Source organism: Catharus ustulatus, chromosome 12 (assembly GCF_009819885.2).
Source record: "Catharus ustulatus isolate bCatUst1 chromosome 12, bCatUst1.pri.v2, whole genome shotgun sequence".
Lineage (NCBI taxonomy): Eukaryota > Metazoa > Chordata > Aves > Passeriformes > Turdidae > Catharus > Catharus ustulatus.
The window spans coordinates 8,047,180-8,069,655 of NC_046232.1; the positions used below are offsets into that span (position 1 = coordinate 8,047,180).

The window sequence follows — 22,476 nt, forward strand, 5'->3', positions numbered from 1 at the left end:
TTTTATTAGCTGCAGAAATCAGGAAGCCTAGAATTTCAGAGGTTGCACAAGCCACAGAGTTGAAGACTTTTACAGCTCCTTGCTCAGTCTGTGAAAAAAAGTGTAGTCTTATTGTAGTGTAGGTTTTGGTTTTTCCTTTAAGCCATAAGCTTATGCATACCTTCAAAAAATTCTGTGCTGACCTGAGTTTATTCCATGGGCACTGATATATCTTCATGACCCTTATAATACATTTTCCTGCTTTTGTGGAGGTTCACAAAGGTTTTCAAATCATGAATTAATTTGAAGCAACTTAGCACATGCTCCAGTAATCCAGCAGGAAGTGAAGTCCTGCTGGTGGTGATTATTGGTGAATACTGAAATTACTTATGTAGATTACTGAAATTTTAATTTGTTTGGCAAGCAAAAATCCATGATGAAAAGTCAAGTGTGCAGTGTTACTGTGTATTGTCAATCCCTGTCCTGGTCTGACAGCTGCTGTGTGCACAGTCTGGTCCCAGTTGGACAGTTCTGACATCCAAGTCAGGGGAAAATCTTTTGGCTGGTCATTGTTAAAACTGAACTCTGCAATGTGTGTAGACAGAAAGTATTTTTTCATAGTTCTAACAGATTTTTGTGCCAAGCTTGGGACCACTGGAATTGCAGGAACTTCTAAAGCACTTACCACAGATAACACTTTTGCTTTTGGGTTTTTTTTTTGACAGCAGCTGTATGATTTGGAAAATAAAAAATGTTTATACGTGCCTGCTTTAAACAGCTGTCTAGGTTTATGGGAATTGTTGGGTGCTCCTAGGAGGAGGGTCCTTTAGGACAGTGTTTCTACTGGGGATACTGACAGTCTCAGTCCTGATGCTGAACAACTCTGTTTGGTTAACAGTAGTCTGTCTGATTTACTAAATAGTCTAAATCTCCACCCCAACTCCCTCAAATTTTGTTTTGAGGAAAGCAGAGCTGTCTGAAGCTCTGAGTGTTGGGTCAATCAGAACTTACTCTCTGTACAGGACAGGTTATTGCCTATAATTCAAAAGTGCCTTCAGGTTCTGAGAAAGCATTGCTATGCTAACAGGGTGTGGGGATAATGTTTTTTAAATGCTTTGCAGCTTTCAACTTTCTGTGTTTGTTTTTGTTTTCTATAGACTCGAGATGATTTTCTTGGACAAGTGGATATTCCTCTTTATCAGTTACCGGTTTGTAGTTTTTGTTTGTTTTTAAGACTATGAAAGGGAAAACATATTTCTATATGCACTCTGTTAGTCATCTGAGGAAGTTAACAATACTGGTAATAAAGTGATTAAACTCTCCTGCTCTGTGGGTTCTTTGTTTTATTTTGTAGATCTGTTTGGGATTTTTCAGAACTGATATTTATAAAACAATGTAGGTTACCTTGTTTTTCAATACTGGAATGCTTTTAGCTTTTCCATAGTTTTACAGTCTTAAAGATAAGAAGAGATTGTAATTATTGTCATGTCTTAAAATATATATTTGAAGTCTGTAAATTTATTTTTACTTTATTCACATGGATACAAAAAAGATAGTAAGTGGAAAATAGAGCTAGTGTTGCTTTGCTCAGTTTTTTTCTGTTTCTTGTATTCCTTTTGCAAAGCAGATAATTAGTTTTAAATATCACCAAGAAAAAATATTGAAAAAAATAAGCTTTTTCATTTTCTTCTGAAGTCTTGAAACATTAGCAGATACTAACAGGTTTATCAGAAACTGTCTCAAAACCAGGGTAGTAACCATGGCAAACGTTTTCCAAGAGCAGGTGTTTCATTCTGTAGTGTGCATGGACACTGAGAGGTAATTTTTATTTTCTTGAACCAGAGTGTTGGTCTTACTGCTAAGATTAAAGGTGGTATTGCTGTTACTGTACTTGAACCTGTAATTAAAGTTTTAAAATGTTATAAGGCCTTTAAAGAAATCAATTCTGAATTTGATAGTTTTCTTTGATTTCAAGTTCTTGATAAAAAGTTTTCTTGAAAAAATTCTTATTCCAGACAGAAAATCCAAGTATGGAGAGACCATATACATTTAAGGATTTTGTTCTTCATCCAAGAAGGTTAGTAAATACCACATGGAAATTTTTATATCTACACAATGGTCGTATGCAATTAGTTGTAAATACGTATCCATTTTCTAAGCTTTTCTGTTTCCATCAAAGAAATTTGAGCAGCTATTTTTAAGATATTGATGTTCTACTAAAAAGTCAGCATTATTTTAAATACTTACTGTATTCAGAAGTCTGAAGCCTCAATATCATTATAGAACTTAATTAATTTAGATGATACAAAGTCAAATTTGTGTTGGAACACTTAAGAATAGTCCTCTAGCTGTGCTTTTTAAGCTATTTTGTTTTACAAGTGCACAATAAGAATTTTATTTTCTCTTCTGCAGCCATAAATCAAGAGTTAAAGGCCACCTTAGATTAAAAATGACTTATTTACCTAAAAACAATGGGTCTGAAGAAGAAACCACAGAACAGGCTGAAGAATTAGAGGTGGGAAAAAATTTATTGCTGAAAAATGAATGTTAGGAATCACTAAGCTATAAATAGTGTTTTAGAAACAAACCAGTTAAAAGTGATTGCTTGTATATAATTTAAAGTGTTTAAGTTTCTGTTGTAGGTAGTATTTAATGTTGTTTGACCCCAGACAGACACTAGCATCTCTCTGGTTTTATAATTTCAGCTCTCTCCACCCCATAGGGATATTTTGATCTTACCTACCATATATATGTAATCTTTTTAAGCACATCCAATGTAGATTAGTGGATTTCTTTTCCAGATCTAACTCTATTCAACATTACTACCTTTGCTGTAATTAAACTTTGTTACAGAACGGTGTGTTCATCTGCCTGATATATTTGCAGCATATGTATGAAATGACAATATTTAAGCTTTTAGGGTATTCTGTGAATGCTGTTTATTTTTCTGGAATTAACAACTTCTGGTACCAATATATTTAAGGATTTTGAGTTAAAAATAAGATTTCTGCGTACGTAATGTGCCCTGTCATTTTTAGAAATAAACACACTAAAGCCAGAGTCAAATTTACTGACTTAAGATGTATCTCCCCTTAAAAAGGGGAGTGGCTTGATAAATTAAGGTATGTTTTTCACCTTCTGTAGTTTTAAAGGTAGTTATATTATGTCTTTCAGCCTGGGTGGATTATATTGGACCAACCAGAGGCTGCTAGCCAGCCACAACAACAGCAGCAGGAATCTCCTCCTCTGCCTTCAGGCTGGGAAGAAAGACAAGACATCCTCGGCAGGACCTACTATGTCAATCATGAATTCAGAAGAACACAGTGGAAAAGACCAACTGCACAGTATGTCTTTTAGCCTGAAAATTCGAGTCTTTATTAGCTAGTGTAATTCACCCTATTTACATTGAAAGCAAGGAGAAACAAAAAGTGAACAGCTTGGAAGCTTTCTCTCACTTTATTTAGAAGCCCTCATGCAGTGGTCACTGGCTAGTGATCATTTTGACTGTGCTCTGATCTGGAAGTATGTGTTCAAATAGAAACTGGTTGCAGTTGGAGAGATAACAGCTGTAGGAATGGAAAGTAAATAATTTTTCATTTTTCAACCTGGTTTTTTCTTCCCATCAGGGCCTTCGTTAAATTGTTTGCCTTATTTTTTTCATAGCTTTTCTTTTTCACCCCCCTGGAATTGTACCTGATTCTTCAGCTTACACTTCACATTGACACGAATGCTTATTCATTTTAAACAGTTTACATTAATTTATATAGTCCAGACTGTTTCTTTTTCTTCTGCCAAAATGACTGTGATGTATGTTTTTGCTGTTAGCCTGGTTTACTGTTGAAAGATAAACTCTGGCTGCTGTTTGCTGACTTCTCCCACCCTTCCCCACCAGGGACAGTGTGGCTGCTGCAGATCTTGGCAGTGTGCAGCTGGAGGCCCAGCACGTGTTCACTCACCGGCGACAGATATCAGAGGATACAGAAAACACAGACAACAGAGATTCCCCCGAGGTAAAACAATAAATCTCCAAGTGTTGCTGAAATGCGAGTGATTTTTTTAAATCTAGCCTACTCAAAAAGCTTGTCTTAACTAATTGTAACTTGGAACTACTTTTTAAACATGTTTTCCCTTTATTTTCCTTTTAAAGAGCTGGGAAATTATAACTGAAGATGAGGCAACAATGTACAGCAGTCAGAATGTTCAAATACCTCCCTCGCAGAGCAGCTGTGATATACAGAGTCATCTTGCAGAAGAATTGAGTAACAGACTTACTACCTCTGGAAGTCCAGCTGCAGGCCAGTCAACAGCCTACACTGTAAATTATTTTTCTCATTGTTCTGATAGCATTAGATCCATAAAGATTTTATTTAGGAATTATATTTTTAATTTCATCTCAAACACACAGACTTTAAGAATAGTCTTTTTACTGTAGAATCCTATCTAAGCAAGCATTTTCTTCCTCACTGCTTTGCTTATATGGATTTCTGCCTGAGGTTGAAACAGATTTGTGTGAACTGTTTTTCAGTCTGTAAATCTACCTCTAGGGTCATCAAGTGCTGAAAACTATGAATGAAAAAATCTGTCTGTATCCTGAAATCTTACTTTCCCATTAGAACAAGTTCTAAGATTGACCATTTTTCATTGTGGATATTGGGATAAGGTTTTATGATTGGGTTGAGTAAACCTGCTGCTTCCTTAGCAGCAAAAAAGGGAGCTTGCTCATACAGTTCCACAGCCCTTGTGCCAGCTGTGAAGCTTGCCTGACCTCTGTGTGAGTCTGTTCTGCTTGCTAACCCAGCAGAAAACGTCTCTCTTTTCCTCAATTCTGCTTTTTTGCAGTTTTAGCAACTGAAACAGCATGCTAAGTTGTCTGACAATTGCTATAGTAGCAGAGGGAAAACAGCAGGAGTATGTAGCCAGGGTGAAACTCGACTTTTTGGTGGTAGCAAGCAATTAAATAAGCTCAGCTGTCCTGTGAAACCCGAGCTCCACAAACAGCTTTGTAACCTGACACATGATGTGAGAAATCCACTGTCCATTGAGGAAGGCCTGTAGAGGTGACCCAGGCCATCTAGTCTGTTTTGATATTGAAATAATCATTAGTTTTTGTGATGTTATGAATGCCCTTCCAAATGTAAATTTGGAATTGGCAATGTTTATCTGAGTTTGTACAAATGTATCACTGGTGTTGCTGGAAACAGTCAAGTGAGAGTAACAAGACTTTACTCCATCTCTGCTATTCAGATAGCAAGGAAACTGTTACTTCAACTTGCTTGGGTAGCCTGAGCAAAGGAAGAGGCAGATGTTCAAATTATTTGCTAGTGTCAGCTAGAATGGCAGTCTTGCCTTCCTTCACCTGCATTATACCCCACCCACCCTCCACTAAAAAAAAAAAAAAAAGCTAATAATGCTTTTTCTTTGAAGTTCTCTAAAGTACTATGTGGGTAGGGAAAAATCCTTAAAATAGTTGTGGAAATTCTGAAGCAAAATTAAATACAGGTGCCTAATTGTAGCAAGTGAGATCTAAATGTGGCTTTAGGTAGGAAGATGGATACTTATGCAAAGTCCAGGGATTGAATTGTTCTTCTCAAACTGGTTCTCTCACACTTCTCATATCCTTTCATTATTGACCTAATCTACTATCTGGAAAATTGTCTTAACTCTGCTCTATCACAGACTTTACTGACAACGCAAAAAGTTCTATACTGTAAACTCAATTGTTCCATAACTATTTATAATTAATATTTTACATGCCAAAACATCTATTGCTAGAGTTTTCTGAACTTTCACGAGCCTCTATCATCCTAAGATTATAATAGATTCTGAACTTGATGTTTGTAGCTGTTAAACAAGAGTTTGAAAAATATGGTATTAAATCATGTTTCCAAACAAATGCAGCACTTTGCTCAGGATGGAAACTCTAATAGCTTGAATTGTGATAACCACTGTTGGCTGTTTGCTGCCATCCTTAAAGCTGCAGTAACAGCTAATGTGTCATTTCTCTCCACTCCTTCAAGAGCCATTCCAGCAGAAGAGGTAGTCTGCAAACATACAGACCTGAAGAGCAGCCTGCACATCCAGTGGTAGGTCATTTTTCAAAAAACACAGGCTTTTAACTGTGTTAGCTGCTGACATTTCAAATGAGATTTGGCTGTCCTTGCCCAGAGCTGTCCTGACAAAATGGCAATTATGGGTCTAGTTCAGCTGTAAAGCTTTCACGTTTCAGCTTTGTTTACCATTAGCTTGATGCATAGCCTGCAGAAGGAAGTAGTCTTGCCCTGATGATAGGAGATTCGTTTTTCAAACGGTTTGCCTTATAATTGTTTACTTCTAATTAAAAGCTGTACCACATTCCATTATGTTTTTATGGTGACACTGCAAGCTGTGTTCTAATATCCAGAGCTACTAGGTTGGATCAACCTAAACCAGGTATATAAATGCATCCTTTATTTACATAAGGAGTTTGAATTTTGTTTGAAACAAGCAAAAATCTGTTATTTCATACTAGTCAGGAAGGACTTAAATACTCCTTATCTATTTCATCCAGTTCATAAAAGTCATGAACCTTCTGGAATGTAGTTTTGTTGTTTTAATTTGACAGAGGAAAACCTTTTCACAGTAAGTTTCATAGTTTCCTTAATTTTTTTTCATCTGTTATCACTAATATTTAGTTACTGCCTACTTCATCGGGATTACCCCCAGGCTGGGAAGAACGACAAGATGAAAAAGGAAGGTCATATTATATAGATCACAATTCTAGAACCACTACCTGGATAAAACCAGTTGTACAGGTACTGCCTATTTTCAATTTACTGACGTTTGTATTCATTGAACCTTTTAAACATCTTGCAATAGAAGTGGAGAGGCAGCTTTGAAATAGAATGCGCAAAAGGTGTAAACAGTAAAGTACTACATAAAATATCTGAGAGACTGCATGGAGTGTTTGGAACAGTGGTGTTTATGGCAAGTCACTCTCCCTTCTGGAGGGTGCTGACTGAGGAGGTTGGGAGGCTTCTGTAAACTTTCAGCACAATCAGTGATTGTTAGTCAATCTGGTTGATATTATGAAATCTGTCAGGAACTTGCTTTATGAAACTGCTTTCATGAGTCAAAAATATAGGTTAATAAAAAAAAGATATTGCTTTACAGGGCTTTGATTTGATAGGATGTTTTTTGGTCTTTTACCACAGATTGCTGTGGAAGCAAGTCAGGTGTCAGCTGCACAAGGTATTTCTATAGGAAGACAGCCACAAGCAACATCAAGTGATTCATCGCAACAGTCTTCTCAGCAGCAGCCTGAAATGGAGCAAGGATTTCTCCCTAAAGGCTGGGAAGTCCGACATGCACCCAATGGGAGACCATTCTTTATTGACCACAATACCAAAACCACAACATGGGTAATGGAAAATTGTTCTCATTAACTGAAATTCTAGCTGCTCTTGAATCAATGTTGCTGCTTTCAGCAAGCTTCGGTATGTTTCTTTAGTGCCAAAGTAGCTGCGTCTCTGTTCAGGAGCATGGGCAGAGCATGGTGCTAATAAAGCTGAGGTGGGGTGTTCAATCCCTGTACAGGCCATGGAAATGGACTCCAAGATCCTTGTGGGTCCCTACCAACCCTAAATACTCTGTGTGAGTCTGAGTGATATGTAATAAAAATGCCAAGTTATAATACCTATCAATTTTACTAATTGTATTGGTACTTGAAAGTTTAGCTTGAAAGGAAGAAAACAGAAATCTACTTTGCAGATGTAAAGCCCCTCCTAAATGACATTGCAGAAGTGTGGTAGCTTATAGGAGCTGTTCACAGAAGTGAGTTCTGTAAACATACCTTCAGCAGGAAATCCATTACCTTGAATTTATCACAGGGCACAATGCAAGTTTCTGTGAATGCTTAGAAAAGCAAGTACCATATGGGTGAGGGAGCTGTACAGCTGCAGTTCCACAGAGGGGCACTGCACACCACTTGGCACTGCTGTTAGATGGGCTTAAGCATCTCAAGACTAAGTCAGTGTTACTGTCAGGTGAAAGGGAAAGAGAAATTCATTAAATTGATTCAAAATGAGTATTCTTTTCTCCAGGTAGATGAAAAGAACTCATTTAACACAATCACCATCGTCCCAGCTCCCACAAAAAACCCCAGCCTATCAACCAAACAACAAAAAACCCCACCAAACCCAAAAAGTATAAGGTGTGTCAGAAATTGTGTGGAAAGAGTAATTCAACTCAATTATACAAAAATTGAGTTGGATGAGGGATTTATGTTTATATATGTGTAAATAAAATATAGTGAAAAGTTACTGGAAGATTGTAAATTACTGGAGGACTGAGAATCCACAAGGATTCCTGTGGCTGCAGAATGCAACCATTACCTAATTGGTACTAAGGGTATTCTTTACAAAATCATTAATAAAAGCAAAAAAAGCCAAATTAAAAGCAAAACAAAATAGCAAAAGGATTTTAACATGCTGCTTGTTTTCTTTTCAAAGGAAGATCCAAGACTGAAAATTTCTGCTCATCCAAGGCGAAAGACTTCCTTAGATCCAGTTGACCTGGGCCCATTACCAGTAAGTAAACCACTCTGTACTTGTTTTGCAGGTGAAACAATTTACCAATTTAAGTTAGCATTATTGAAACTTAGACATGAGAAAATGCAGCCTGCTTTTTTCCTACAAAAATACTGTTGTGAATTTCAGTGTACACTATATGAACAGAAGTTTATAACAAAAATTTAATAAAAACGTGTAGTAAACATGTTGCCTTTTTACAGCCAGGGTGGGAAGAGAGAACTCACACAGATGGAAGAATATTCTTCATAAACCACAGTATGTGCAATGTACAATGTAGTATTCTTCCCTGCTCCTCATTTTATTTGTGAACATTATTTAAATTAATGGAACTAATTAAAAAATGTCTTGCAGATACGAAGAGAACACAATGGGAGGATCCTCGACTGCAGAATGTGGCAATAACTGGACCAGTAAGCTTTTCTAATGTAGATTTTCATATTTTCCAGAAATACTGTTAGTAGAATCCTAACAAACTCTTGTCATTTATCTGTTACTCGGTCTAAAAAGTGAAACTTTCAGGGTGTCTGAAAAAAGCATTTTTATTTCTTTTGAAAGACTGTTTAGAAGGCTTTCTGGGGAAGTGGTCTTTAAATGCCAGCAAGAAAAAGCAGTTCCCGTGGTAGTAAAGAGAGTTTCCTTATACACTGGGGGGAGGGCTTTGAAGTGGGTAAGAAAGTCTATTTATTTTTCATCCACACAATCTCAATTCATGAAGTAAATTTGAGAAAAAAGAAGAAAAACTAATAAATAAGAGCTTAAAAAGGAATTAAATTAATTTTACACTGAAAAATAATTATCCAACCTCAGTACTTAATCTGAAGTGCAAAATGACCAGAACTAATTGCAAAGATGGTTTGCATTATAATTATAGATGGGTTTTAGTGTTCAGCTGATATCTGTGTTTATTAATAGCCTGCATATGTAAACAACCTTCCCTGTCCATGGAAAATAGAGGTGTTTGTAGCCAGGTCTCTCATGATACAGCAGGGAAATGGACGCATTATGGACGTCACCAAAGGCATTTGGTCACTTTGATCTGGGCCACTCGGGGATCTCAGGCAGTTACATCAGCTCATGGGGTAGTGCATGAATGCTGTGGATCTGATCTGAACAGAGAAGTGCTTTTCATTCCTGGTGTTTATAAACTGGAAGTCTCCACTGGCACTCAGTATAACATGCATTCCTGCTATCCCAGAATTTAAATGGTTGTCTGTGTTTCACAAGACACATGAGAATTTTTTTTCTTTTTTCCCCCCAAAGGCTGTGCCTTACTCCAGGGACTATAAGCGGAAGTATGAATTCTTCAGAAAGAAATTGAAGAAACAGGTTGGTAATCAGTAGGAATCCAGCAGAAGGTTTTGAAACTTCGGCCCCTAAACAAGGGAAAGCTTAGCTTACAGGGAAGGTAAATTTACTGTCTGATCACAAACATGTTTGTGAAGCACCAGCTTGGTAACAGTTAGCATTTACTCTTAACAACAGGGTTTGTGACTTTATGCACTGATGAGATTGCAGTGAGTGCAAGCAGTCTAATTAAGAAAGTAGAAATTCTCAAAGCTTAAAATGTTGTGAACCTGAAAGTAAGACTGGTAACAGAAAAGTCTGGAAATCACTGGTCAAGCATAGAATAGTTTTTGAAAGTCAGAATATGGGAAGTTCTCAGAATAAATTTTAGTCCATCTGTGTAAAAATCTCTACTGTCATAATGATCAGGCTGGATGACTGCAATAAGTTGTTACAGCCTTAAAATCTGAAGTTTATGGATCTTGTTTCCAAACTCTAGTTTGAAGTGGCAGTGCCAGGTGTATTTATAACATGGAGCATAAAAGACTGTAAATAGCATCTGGACAGCCAGATAACAATGAGTCTGCACAAGTTCAATCAAATTTTACATCCTTGGGAGATATTTTACATATATATTAATAGCCTTTGAGTTTAGATCCATGCTTCACCTTCTACCTGCCAAGTCTGCCTGTGCATTTTGAGCTGACATGTAAATTGCACACAATTATATATGCACCTCTTTTTTTGTGTTCCTAGTCAAACAAGATTGACATTCATTCAAATGTCAATGTCTTAATCTGAGAAGTGATAGAGAGCTCAGCCACACAATACAATTGTGGTAGTTTAAGAATTGCATACAACTGTAGATTTTGTCTTTAATAAGAGAACAGGACATCTAACTAGGCTCATAGAATATTAAACTAGAAGGTGAAATAAGGTAAAATGTTTCCAGATAATTTTATGTGTCAACTGTGAGCTGTTTTTAATCAAGTGTGTAATACGATAAATGTTCAGTGTCAGAAGAGACTCCATGCCATGCTGTATGCAGAACAACTGCCCATATGCTGTTACTAGTAAGAACTAACTTTGTATTTTCTTAGCCTGAAATAGAAGTTAGTATCTGAAATTCTCTTTGCTAGTTGAATTGTAGGTAGATAGAGGCTCTTTTCAATCATATTGTGTTATGTTTTCAAATTATGTAAGGAAAAGGGTTTCTGTGCCCTCTTGGTCTATTTTCAGAATTTGCATATTCTACAAAACTGTAAGATGTTGGGTTTTGTTTCATTATTCTTTGTTTTCATATTATCTTTTTTAGAGTGATATTCCAAATAGGTTTGAAATGAAAATTCATCGCACAACAATCCTTGAAGATTCTTACAGAAGAATTATAGCTGTAAAGAGAGCAGATTTCCTTAAAGCAAGACTTTGGATTGAATTTGATGGTGAAAAAGGTTTAGACTATGGAGGAGTGGCCAGGGAATGGTTCTTCCTTCTCTCTAAAGAAATGTTTAATCCTTATTATGGATTGTTTGAATATTCAGCTACGTAAGTAGTACTGCTCTGGAAGATGTGAAAACTTAGGAAAAGAAATTGCATTTCTCATACCTTCTTTAAAAATGGGGTTCCTGCGCTTGCAAATATATGGGAGGGTTTAGCTGATAGCTGCCATAATCTGCACACAGTTGCTTGGCAGAAGAGTAATGTGGAGACAGTCCTTGTGGGGATTTTTACAGCAGTCTAACATAAGCCGTGGCATTTTTGCATGGACAAACATGTGCTTGCAACCATCTCCTGCATACAGAAAAGGCAATATGTAACCAGTAATACAGAGAATATTATTCTATTTCCAAGTGAATGGGAGTCCCTTCTCTTTGGTTTATCTCTAACTTACTAAGGTAGTTCGTGGTGTTTATTCCTGATACACTAATAGTGTTCTATTATGTATTGTTTAATATTAGAGATCATAATGAAAAGCAATAACTGATTTAATAAGGGATGTGTTTCAGATCTGCAAATGTGAGACTGTTCAATAGAACAACATTTTGTTTTTCTTTCTCTTCCCTGCTCTCTCCTTCAACTTCAGAGATAACTATACTCTGCAGATCAATCCGAACTCTGGACTTTGCAATGAGGATCATCTCTCTTATTTCAAGTTTATAGGTCGTGTGGCTGGAATGGCTGTTTACCATGGCAAACTTTTGGATGGTTAGTATTTATCTTATGTAATGTGATATTCAGATTAATATTGTGCGTGTTTTGAGTCCTGAGTTACATCTGTTAAATTTATTTCTTCTTCTTTAAAGCCTTTTTTATTCGTCCTTTTTACAAGATGATGCTCCAAAAACCAATAACACTACATGATATGGAATCTGTGGTATGTAATTTGTTTTATCATGTAGATAAATTTCATGTTAACTTAAAATTTTTATGTATACATATATCTTTAATTTTGAAGGTTGAAAATGCATGATTTAAAGATATCTTAGGCTATGTGTTTTAGAAGTCTGTAAGTTGTATAGGAATTAAAATTTCCAGTGAAAATCAAAGACCTAGAATTATGTTCAAGTCAGTTAAGCTGAACTGGAAACTTGAACCTACACTTTCTATGATGTTTTCTTAAAATGTTTTGGACACTAAGGTTGTTAAAATTTAATATAAATACTTTCAGGATTCCTATCTTTACCTGCTTTTTAAATTAGCGTTTTTTTCTTAGATTATAAAAATTAATAATTTCAGGAACTGAAAATATTGTAGTGATACAGTGTAACATTTTTAGAGGAACAACATGTCCCTTAGACTTTTCTTGCTTGGTTGTTTCCCTGATAACACCTCTTATCTAGAATACTCATGGACAAAGTGATTTTTATTCTGTCTTTTTAATCTGTTACTGGTTTTGCTGCCCTTTAAGATTACAGCATGCAGTTGCTATCTGTTTCTGAGTAATAGATTTATAGATGTCTCCTGGGTTTTTTTTGTTTTGATTTGGTTTTTGTTCAGTACTCTAGAATGATGGAGTGTTTTGGGTTGCAAGGCAGGGACGCCTTCCACTAGACTGGGTTGCTCCAAGCCCTGTCCAACATTGCCTTGAACACTTCCAGGAATGGAGCAGCCACAGCTTCTCTGGGCAGCCCATGCCAGTGACTCACCATACTCACAGGGAAGAATTTCTTAATAGCTGAGCTAAATCTGCCCTCCTGACCCTGTCACTATACTCCCCAATACATCATCTGTTCTCTAGCTCCTGTATTGATACTGGAAGGTGCTGTAAGGTCTCCTGGAGCCTTCTCTTCTCCAAGCTGAGCAGCCCCAGCTCTCCCAGCCTGTTTCCAGCCCTCATAGCATCTTGGTGGCCTCCTCTGGACTCACTGCAGCAGCTCCATGTCCTTATGCTGGGGGCCCAGAGCTGGGCACAGCTGAGCAGGGGTACAGAATCACCTCCCTCAATCTAATGGTCACTGCTTTGGATGGAGCCAGGATGTGGTTGGCTTTATCTTAATTTTCATTTCCAAAGGTTCTTTGTAGTAATACCTGACAAAAAAAAGAGAAGATAAATAGAGGATGACAGAAGACAAGAGAAGAGTCCAAAATATATTACTTCAGGCAGTGCTACACCATCTTACCTCTGCTTTGCTGTGTGAGACATTTACATAGATTGCTGAGCAATCGGGTTTCAAAAGTCTTCAGAGCTTTGTACAACTGCAGTGTGCCTGTATCCAGTATAGGATTACCCTAGGCAGAAGTGTTCTGGACTGTCATGGAACCTCTTGCAGTTTATAAGGCTGTTACTTTATTTAGTGTTTACTATTTTGTAATTCTCTCTTAGGATAGTGAGTATTACAATTCTCTGAGATGGATTCTTGAAAACGATCCAACAGAACTGGACCTCAGATTCATAGTTGATGAAGAACTTTTTGGTCAGGTAAGTATGTTCATGTAATGCAGAATAGCCAAAACATGAAAGAAAATATTTGATCTGTGAAATTAGGGGATTTTATCTGTATGGTGTTAAGAAAACCCCTTCGCTCACTCAGCTCTTTCTACTCATGCAGTGCTTTCAACCTGGTGTGATCAAGGACTTGGAAATAAGCAGAGCTTTAAAAAATTGCTTGTGCTTTTTTGTTGAATATTACTTGCACTGAAATGTAGCTGTTGCTGTGAAGACAGCCAAGGCTAAGATATCCATAGTTCATTATTTGATCTGGAGTAGAGGTTGGGTTTATGTGATTGGCTGGAAAGGATGAGCTCCTTTGGAAACCTGGCTGGAATCACTGGGAGATAACATGTTTCCTTTCTCTTAAGATGTACTAGAAACCTATAAAATAAGCAAGTTTGTTATTGCATACAAAGCTATTTAAGATAAGTCATGTAGAAATGCCACGGGTCTTGAAGGAAACTTCCAAATTACAGTTGCCAGCTAGATCTAAGGATAATAACCTTTGTGGAAGCAATAAAAATGTACATCCATGATAACTGAAAATGAGATACTTGTCTTCTGAGGATCTAGTAGTATAAGTCACTTTGTAAGAGAGATGTATATTGATTCACTTCCTGGGATCATTGCTGAAGTGGTTTCTGTAATTGTTTTTCCTTGATGTTTGGAATGAGGGCTGGGTTATGGAATAGGCAGTGCCTTATTCTGAACCTATGTGTAGTCTTGGGTGGTGTGTTATAGCAGGTCAGAAAAAATGGAGGTTTCCCATTGCACCCCTCAATAATACATCTTTTTTTAAAAAATGTACCACATTCTGTTTATTAGGTGACCTGTGTGACTGGATCTGTTTCTCGTAGTTCTCAAATTCTGCAGTCTTCAAGAGTTGCATGGATTATCTAATATTAACATAGGAATTCTGTTATATATTCACCTTGTTTAAGACCTGTTCTGTGCATTGCATTTAGACCCATCAACATGAGCTGAAAAGTGGTGGATCAGAAATAGTTGTCACCAACAAGAACAAGAGAGACTACATTCAGTGAGTAGTGGCTGCTGTGTGCAATGTACCTCACTGGATTACCCTCTAGTACAGGGGCTCTGTGTTAGCTTTATTTACAAAAGGAAGTTGTTGCTTTGTATATAAATCACTTCTATTTTAAACGTGATTTGTGTGTGGGTTTTTTGATTTTTTGCAGTCTTGTAATTCAGTGGAGATTTGTGAGCCGAGTACAGAAACAAATGACAGCCTTTAAAGAGGTATAGTTTTAATTACATAATAAATTCTTTTAAGAGTTTGTTGCATCTGATATTAAGGTTTTTTGGACACCCTGAAGACCCACTAACAATTTTGTTAAAAGTATAAAAAAAGGCAGTGATACTGTTTGTAGTGTCAGCTTTGAATTATTTCAGAGTTTAAAATACTTTGGTATGTTTTTACTGAGGTATTTAATTTATCTTGAAAATTTTGCTTTTTTCTCAATCCTGACTGACAGCTTTAGCTGTAGAGCAAACTATTTAATGACCTCTGCAGGAATTAAACTTATTTTAATTATATTAGGTTAATTTAAACTAGGTAATTTACCCTTTTCTATACAAATTATATTACATAGATGATATTCAGACTTCCATATGCAGTGTGGCACAGTAAAGATAAATCAATTAAAAGTACTAGAACAAAACTGGGGACTGCTGATGTCCAAACATCTGTATTTGATATATTGCTTTGGCTGTGTTTACCAAAGTCTCTAAATATCCTTCTCCATGACTAAAAATGCTAAAATAATGTTGCCTTGATTTTTTACAAACTTCCCTCATCTTTTTTAGGGCTTTTTTGAACTAATACCACAGGATCTGATTAAAATTTTTGATGAAAATGAGCTAGAGGTAGGTGTATCATGGAAAAGAAAACAAGTTATGTTGAAACTTTAGTTTTCTCACTTAAACTTTGGTGGTGTTTTTTTTTTATCTGTTTAGTTATTAATGTGTGGATTGGGAGACGTGGATGTGGCTGATTGGAAACTACACACAAAATACAAAAATGGCTACAACATAAACCATCAAGTAATACAGTGGTTCTGGAAGGTATTGTGAAGTTCTAGTATTTTCTTATTGAAAACATGTTCAAAAGCTGCTGCCTTTCTGCTAGTTTATAGCTTGATTCTTTAAAAGGTTAGGTAAATATTATTTGACCATTAAAATTCCTGAGAAAATAAGAAAACTAAAGATGAGATGCATGGTAAGAATGTAAATGCAATACTGATGCTTGCTTTTTAAAAAAAATCTCTGTCTGACTGGGGTTAAAAATATTTGTGTAGGTTTTCCTGGCATGGTTACACTAAAGAGGTGTTAAACTCTTCTGTTTAATAAATTACAGGAATTTGGTTTCTAGTTCATAACATCAAGAAACTTCAAAGAAAGTAGGGGGCCAGATCTTCAAGGGAAGCATTTTAACAGCCTGCTAATCCAGTAACCATACTCTCGTTACAGTGCCATTAAAAAATTGACTTCATAGCTTTAAGCAATAGGCAGAGAAGTAGGCTCTGTGTCACTAAAAAAAAGCATATGTGTATCATAGATAATGATTTAGAGGCAGATATTATGGTGCATAAATCTACTATCTTAAAACCTTAATTTAAAAATAAATCTTTAATTGTAATCATTATCATACATAGGCAGTCTTAATGATGGACTCTGAAAAGAGAATAAGATTACTTCAGTTTGTCACTGGAACATCCCGTGTTCCCATGAATGGGTTTGCTGAGCTGTATGGTGAGTACTTGAGATTATCTTCACAATTAAGTAACAAAGAACCTGATGCCAACATTGTCCTGATGTTTGGCTTCAGACATTGGCAAATTATTTTTCAAATTGTATTTTAAAATTTAGTATCTACTGGCAGTTATAAGAAACAAAGTTAGAGAAGAGTCACTTACATCACATGTTTCCCATGTTCTATATGGGAACTTATTGTTTTAATTCTGGTTTTGAAAGTTTTTTAATGTATAGAAGTTCTCAAATGAATGTGGATTTTTAAAGTCCTCAGAAGCTGCAAAAATCCCTGTTTAACACATGATTGGGCTTGAAGAAAATTCTGTTATCCAAGATCTGATTACAAAGACATGCTGGCATCAGCAGTTAACTTCAGTTCCATAACTGCTTTTATCTGCTCACAAGGCACGGTTGTGGAGATGCAGTTGTTTGTAAGGATATACTCCAAAGGGGACCACTGAAATGTCATGAGTTAAACAAAGTCAGAAGAAAAGTACAGAACTTACAACGCAGAGACTGAAACAGGCAGAGGACAGCAGGGAGCCAATTTCAATGGCAAAGTCAGAAAAGCCACTGTGGGCAGACTGTGGGCAAGCAGATAGAGCAGCCCACAAAGGGTGGGGATGCTTGGCTGAGGGCAAGTCTGTTCTCAGCTGCCATCAGCTGTTATGTTTTCTGCTGGACTACTTTATTAAGGCTAAGTGTTTGAGATGCTGTGCAAATTACTGAATAGCCTAACTTGCCTCAACCATTTCCTTTTTTATAAACAAGACATTAATTCATTTATGAAACAAAAGGATTGTGAACAAAACCATCCATCGTGTGTTCCCATTTCTCGATGTCTTCATTTTCATCGTAAACACTTGGTTTATTTTCTTCTGTTCCATCAGTAAATGGGTTGTGAGTTCCAGTGGGAAGAACAGCATGCCCAGCAGGTTTAGCCACGTGTCTGCTGCTGCTCCTGAGCCTTGGCACTGTTGGTGTTACAGCACATGCTCATCACAGGGGAACCCAGTCAGAATTCTGCTTATTTGTCTAAGAACACTACTAGAGATAGAGCTAAGAATTGATACAGGGAAAGAAACTGCTGAAGTGTTTGGCTTCCTGCTGCCCGGGGATTAGGATATCCTTGGGCAATCTTCTGTAGTAGTACTCACTCACTTGTTAATGGAAAATTCAACTAGCAGTTGTTCTGCATAGTGCTTTGTTTGTTTCTCATACAGTTATTTCTGCTTTATTATGACCAGCATGCCATCCTTGCTAAACCCCGGTAACAATTTTATTTCCTGTACCTTGTGTTGAGAGAGCTGTAGTGGTTTTTCAGCGTTCCATGCTGGTCCGTGGCGCTTTGCTGCTGCGGGGCTGTTCCCTTCCCAGCCCTGCTCTGCAGCCCTGGAGCCGCTGCCTAGCGGAGATCTCCCTCTCGTGGTACAGCCAGGAGCTTCTGCTCCTCCAGCTCCAGTGCTCCAAGGCCGGGAGCAAACCCACCCCTGCTTCAGCACTGGCCCACTGAACAGATATTCTCTGACAAGACAGTGAATTTTTTGTCTTTCCTTTTTTTTAACTGCACGGTCTTCTCCCAGCTTAAGGAAACAGTTATAAAATGCTCTTTTGCATCTGCTTGAGAGAATTGAGAAGTCCTGTTGGAACCCTGGTCACTGAGAATTTCAGACTTTCTGTGCTGACAGGCATTGACCCCCAGAAGAACACTATTTAACCTGAGGCTGTGGAGAAGGCTTCCAAAATTGAATGATAGAACTGGGATTATGGGTGTGTAGTTTGAATAGAAGTGTGTAATATCACGTGGTGGAAAACATAGAGTTTAAGGTTTTGGAATACAGTAATAGATATAAAGCAAGATGGAGGTTTTAGGGCAGAGGCTTGTCCTTTTTCACCTTCTTCTTCATGGGTTTGGGTGATATTGTATGATTGGATAAAAAACTCCACGTTGTGGGCCAAAGGTGGTTGGTTATTGAGTTAAAAGTAAAAATAATGTAGGTGTCATTTCTTAATTGGACAGTTTATCCTTAAAAAACCTTATAAAAATAGAGATACTACTTCATTTTTAGTTTGTTAGCTTGAAGTACTGTACTCACTGGTTTGTGAGACTGTAATATAAATAAGAACTAATAAACATCTGAGTCTGAACAATTAAGTCTTGCTCAATTAATCTTAACCCTAGCAAAAAGAAGATAAAAATCAGTAGAGTCCAAGAAACTTTGAGAGATGAGATGCTGTAAGACAGAAGGAGCTGGGGCTGCCCTTGCTAGCCAAAAATGTTCTCTCAGGTGCATAAGAACATCCTGGGAGTACACATATGATCGTCATATTTCCAAAAGTTCTCAGTTACTCTGCTTTGTTGTTGTGTAGGTAAAGGTGGACATTTATTATATACACAATATACTACTTTACAATACACTACTTATTCAATAACTACTTTCTGCTGGGTTATAAAACTTTGCACATGGTGACAAATGTGTATAAGTTTTTACATGCAAAATTTATAGCAGTATAAAATTTTCTTGTCCAGAAAGCTTTCATGCCTGCTATTAGGCATATACATTTAGGTCTTAGGCTTCTGAGCTTAAGGCATAAAAGTCTCTTGAAACTGAGTATTGCAAGAAATAATTAAAATACAAGTGAATTGGGATTATTGGCTATTACTGCCCATGTATTTTATTCATATAGACAGCTCCTAATGTCAGAACTGGATTACAACCCCCCCAAATATGTAATAATTTAAATATCTGATTATAAAAGGATTTTATAATAGGGTGAAAATGGATGTGTTGTTTTCTTCAGGTTCAAATGGACCACAGTTGTTCACAGTTGAACAGTGGGGTACCCCTGAAAAACTGCCAAGAGCTCATACCTGGTGAGTATTTAATTCAGATAAATTATGACCTCTAGTACAAGTGATAAAATGCTTAAAGAGTTTTCATCTGTTTTTCAGCTTTAATCGCTTGGATTTGCCTCCATATGACTCGTTTGAAGATTTATGGGATAAACTTCTTCTAGCGATTGAAAACACTCAGGGTTTTGATGGGGTTGATTAAGACACAGACATAAATGATGTTGGTCCAGTGCTGCAGTTTCATTTTAAGGGTTTACAAACAAATTTGAATTTTCCAGGGACTACCATTGTATTTAGTCACATGGCTATTGAATCTTCTTAGTTATCACATGTAAAATAACAAAGTATTAAAAATCACTGACTTTTTTGAAAATGTATTTTGTCATTTCCATAGTTTTGTGTATTTGCTGATACATGCAATATACACATTGGATCAGCCAGTGCCAAGTAAGTCAAAATCTAAAATGTTTTTAGCAGTTGCCTCTTGTACAATGTTTGAGACTATCCTGCAGTAAACTACTGAAGTAGAAGAAATCTTTGCAGAGGATTTAAATTTGATTTGCTGCTTTAAGAGGAACAACTGAAATTGTTAAACTGTTTTTAAAAAAACCCAGCTAAACAAAAAAACCCAACAAACTTCATGTATTACAGTATCATAATCTGTGCTGCTTCAGGCTCTTTGCAACAGATCTGCTTAAAGCACCTTATAATTCAGCATATTAGATAAAACATTGGAAAACATTTGTTTGCAGAACACTGACTTGCTGACACAGTTGGTAGACTTCTGTTTCTAACTTGCTTTTGCTAGAACAGTGTGACAAACCCAAGGTTTTTATACAAACAAATAAGCAGCATAATTCTGAGTTTTAATGAGAAATTATATCCATTTTTGTTTGAATTTGTATACTGACGTTGATTTATTGAGTGCTCATCACTTTTTTGGACGAATTTGTAGTTGAACGATATTTTCAATTCAGCCTTTTGCAACAAATCAATCTGAAAGTGAAATTTGTATGGATATCACTCAGTATTTACTGATAGTTAGAGGCCTTTATTATCCATTCTTGCAGTATTGCACTACATAACAATAAAGAACATGTTTACAGGGTTTTCTGGGCCAAATTCAGCAGTCTGTTATGTGCAAACTCCTCTGAAGTGCATGGAGGCTATGCACATGTGTTCAGGTGCAGAATTTGGTTCTGTGATATGTTTACAGGTTGCTAGTTTCTACAGCTGCATTTTTGTATTTTTTCCTCCAGTGTTAGTCTAGAAACCAAATTTGTTAATACAGTATAACCAAAGTCATAACCAACAATGTGCAATTTATTGTAGATCAACTTGTCCTATATAAATATTAGTTTGATTTCTTTTGTAAATGTGGGTATTTTTTGTATTGATGTTAACACTTTTTTGAGCAAGTGCTAGTTAAAATGATTAGCAAAGTTGGTTCTGAAAGAAAAAAATTGGTTTGTATACCTGGCTTGCTCAAATTTTAACATTTTATTACCAATATGATCTGAGGAAATGACAGTACCTAGCTTTGGCCAGCAAATTTCTGTTTAGTTACAGTCTTTATAAATATGCAAGAAGGAAGTGTAGCACATCTATCTCTGAAGATATGTAAATTATGTAACAAATGTTAATGGGTCTTAAGGGATATTTAAAATCCCGCTTTGTTTTATCCTTTGACTAGGTCATTAGGACTGAGAGTATTACATGTAAATAAAGGTAACTTATACAAATTTCCCAAATCTATATGCAGTTTTGTAAAACGTGAATGATATATCAGTAAATCTGTATAGATTTGAATGTAGCAGGTTTTGTTGCATACTTTAAAGTATAAAATAAGGATCCTGAGAGCAGTAAATAAAAGTTTATTCTAATAAGTTGTGATTCAGTTCTTTGAAGTGCTAATCAGTAATCTTGAAGTAGCAAGAACTGAGTAATTTTTATACTCCTTGGTAGGCCACAGCAGTAGTTCCTCCACAACATGCTGCTATTTCTGCAGAGCTATGAAGATGCAGCAGTGCTGTTCCCTGGTGTTCTCCTGAGACATGCAGCCTTGGAAAAACACCCATTGTGTTTTTATAGAAGCTCTAGGTCACTGTCAGCCTGCAGTGCATGGCAAGCCTTGAGAGGCTACAGGGAGGCCCCTCAGCAAGGCCACTGAGCAGGTGAGGCAGGGCCAGGCTCCTCCCTGCTCTGGGAGCCTTCCCAGCAGGTGCACAGCCAGAACATCTGGGTGGGAATGGGAGAGGGGCCCTGAAACCTGCACCAGCAGCTGGGAGTGCCCAGCAGCACGTCTTTTCCATGGGCTTTAAACTAGGTTTGAGGGGGAGTGGTGACAGCAGCTTGTGCTGAAGTAAAGGAGAGGTTGGTGGTGCTGAGTATCATAGAATGGCCTAGGTGGGAAGGGGGCTCTGAAGATCATCCAGTTCCAACCCCCTGCCCTTGGCAGGGACACCTTTCACTAGACCAGGCTGCTCAAAGCCCCATCCAGCCTGACTGTGAGCACCTCCAGGGGTAGGGCAGCCACACCTCTGGGCAACCTGTGCCAGTGCTTCACCACTCTCACAGTGAGGTTCTTCCCAATATATAATCCAAACCTACTTTCTTTCAATTTGAACCCATTTCCCCTTGTCCTGTCACTACATGCCTTGCCCCATCTATCCTGTAAGTTCCCTTTAGGTATTGGAAGGCCACAATTAGGTTGCCTTGAAGCCTTCTCTTTTCCAGAACAATCCCAATTCTCTCAGCCTTTCTTTAGAGGAGAGGTGCTCCAACATCTGGTCAGCTGGGGCAGGGTGATGGGAGTGAGGCAGCCTTTGTGGAGGATGCCACAGGCTGAAGGGGGCCTGCCTTGTGTGCCTGAACACAGAGCAGCCAGGGAAAAGCCAGGGAGGAGTAAAAGACATGGCTTGTATTGCTGGATGGAGGGGGCACTACAGAAGGGGGCAACGGGCTGGTACAGACCCTTGTGGGAGCATCCTGGTCAGGACATGCCCTGGGCTGCTCTTTGTCACGAGGAAGGGAGCAGGGTGGTTTTTGTAGCTTCTCAAGGAATTCTAGAATTGTAAACCCTGGCTGTGGGC

The 22,476-nt window shown here is 37.4% G+C and overlaps 1 protein-coding gene across 5 annotated transcripts in view; it reads left to right on the plus strand.

The window, feature by feature from the left end:
* NEDD4 (NEDD4 E3 ubiquitin protein ligase) overlaps nt 1-21,281 on the plus strand; it is a 51,066-nt gene extending 29,785 nt beyond the window's left edge. For 2 of the 5 annotated variants that reach the window (XM_033070600.2, XM_033070596.2), the window contains 24 exons: nt 1,137-1,187; nt 1,995-2,056; nt 2,392-2,494; nt 3,154-3,323; nt 3,872-3,989; nt 4,127-4,294; nt 5,997-6,062; nt 6,651-6,770; nt 7,170-7,376; nt 8,466-8,543; nt 8,747-8,801; nt 8,898-8,956; nt 9,807-9,872; nt 11,146-11,375; nt 11,914-12,035; nt 12,134-12,204; nt 13,654-13,749; nt 14,727-14,800; nt 14,958-15,018; nt 15,586-15,645; nt 15,736-15,843; nt 16,434-16,530; nt 19,333-19,405; nt 19,484-21,281. In XM_033070600.2, coding sequence (XP_032926491.1) covers nt 1,137-1,187; nt 1,995-2,056; nt 2,392-2,494; nt 3,154-3,323; nt 3,872-3,989; nt 4,127-4,294; nt 5,997-6,062; nt 6,651-6,770; nt 7,170-7,376; nt 8,466-8,543; nt 8,747-8,801; nt 8,898-8,956; nt 9,807-9,872; nt 11,146-11,375; nt 11,914-12,035; nt 12,134-12,204; nt 13,654-13,749; nt 14,727-14,800; nt 14,958-15,018; nt 15,586-15,645; nt 15,736-15,843; nt 16,434-16,530; nt 19,333-19,405; nt 19,484-19,586 — 2,418 coding nt within the window. In that variant the 3' untranslated portion in view covers nt 19,587-21,281. The remainder of the gene's footprint in view (nt 1-1,136; nt 1,188-1,994; nt 2,057-2,391; nt 2,495-3,153; nt 3,324-3,871; nt 3,990-4,126; nt 4,295-5,996; nt 6,063-6,650; nt 6,771-7,169; nt 7,377-8,465; nt 8,544-8,746; nt 8,802-8,897; nt 8,957-9,806; nt 9,873-11,145; nt 11,376-11,913; nt 12,036-12,133; nt 12,205-13,653; nt 13,750-14,726; nt 14,801-14,957; nt 15,019-15,585; nt 15,646-15,735; nt 15,844-16,433; nt 16,531-19,332; nt 19,406-19,483) is intronic. The other 3 variants (XM_033070598.2, XM_033070597.2, XM_033070599.2) reach the window with 3 other exon arrangements.
* Nucleotides 21,282-22,476: the final 1,195 nt, after the last annotated feature.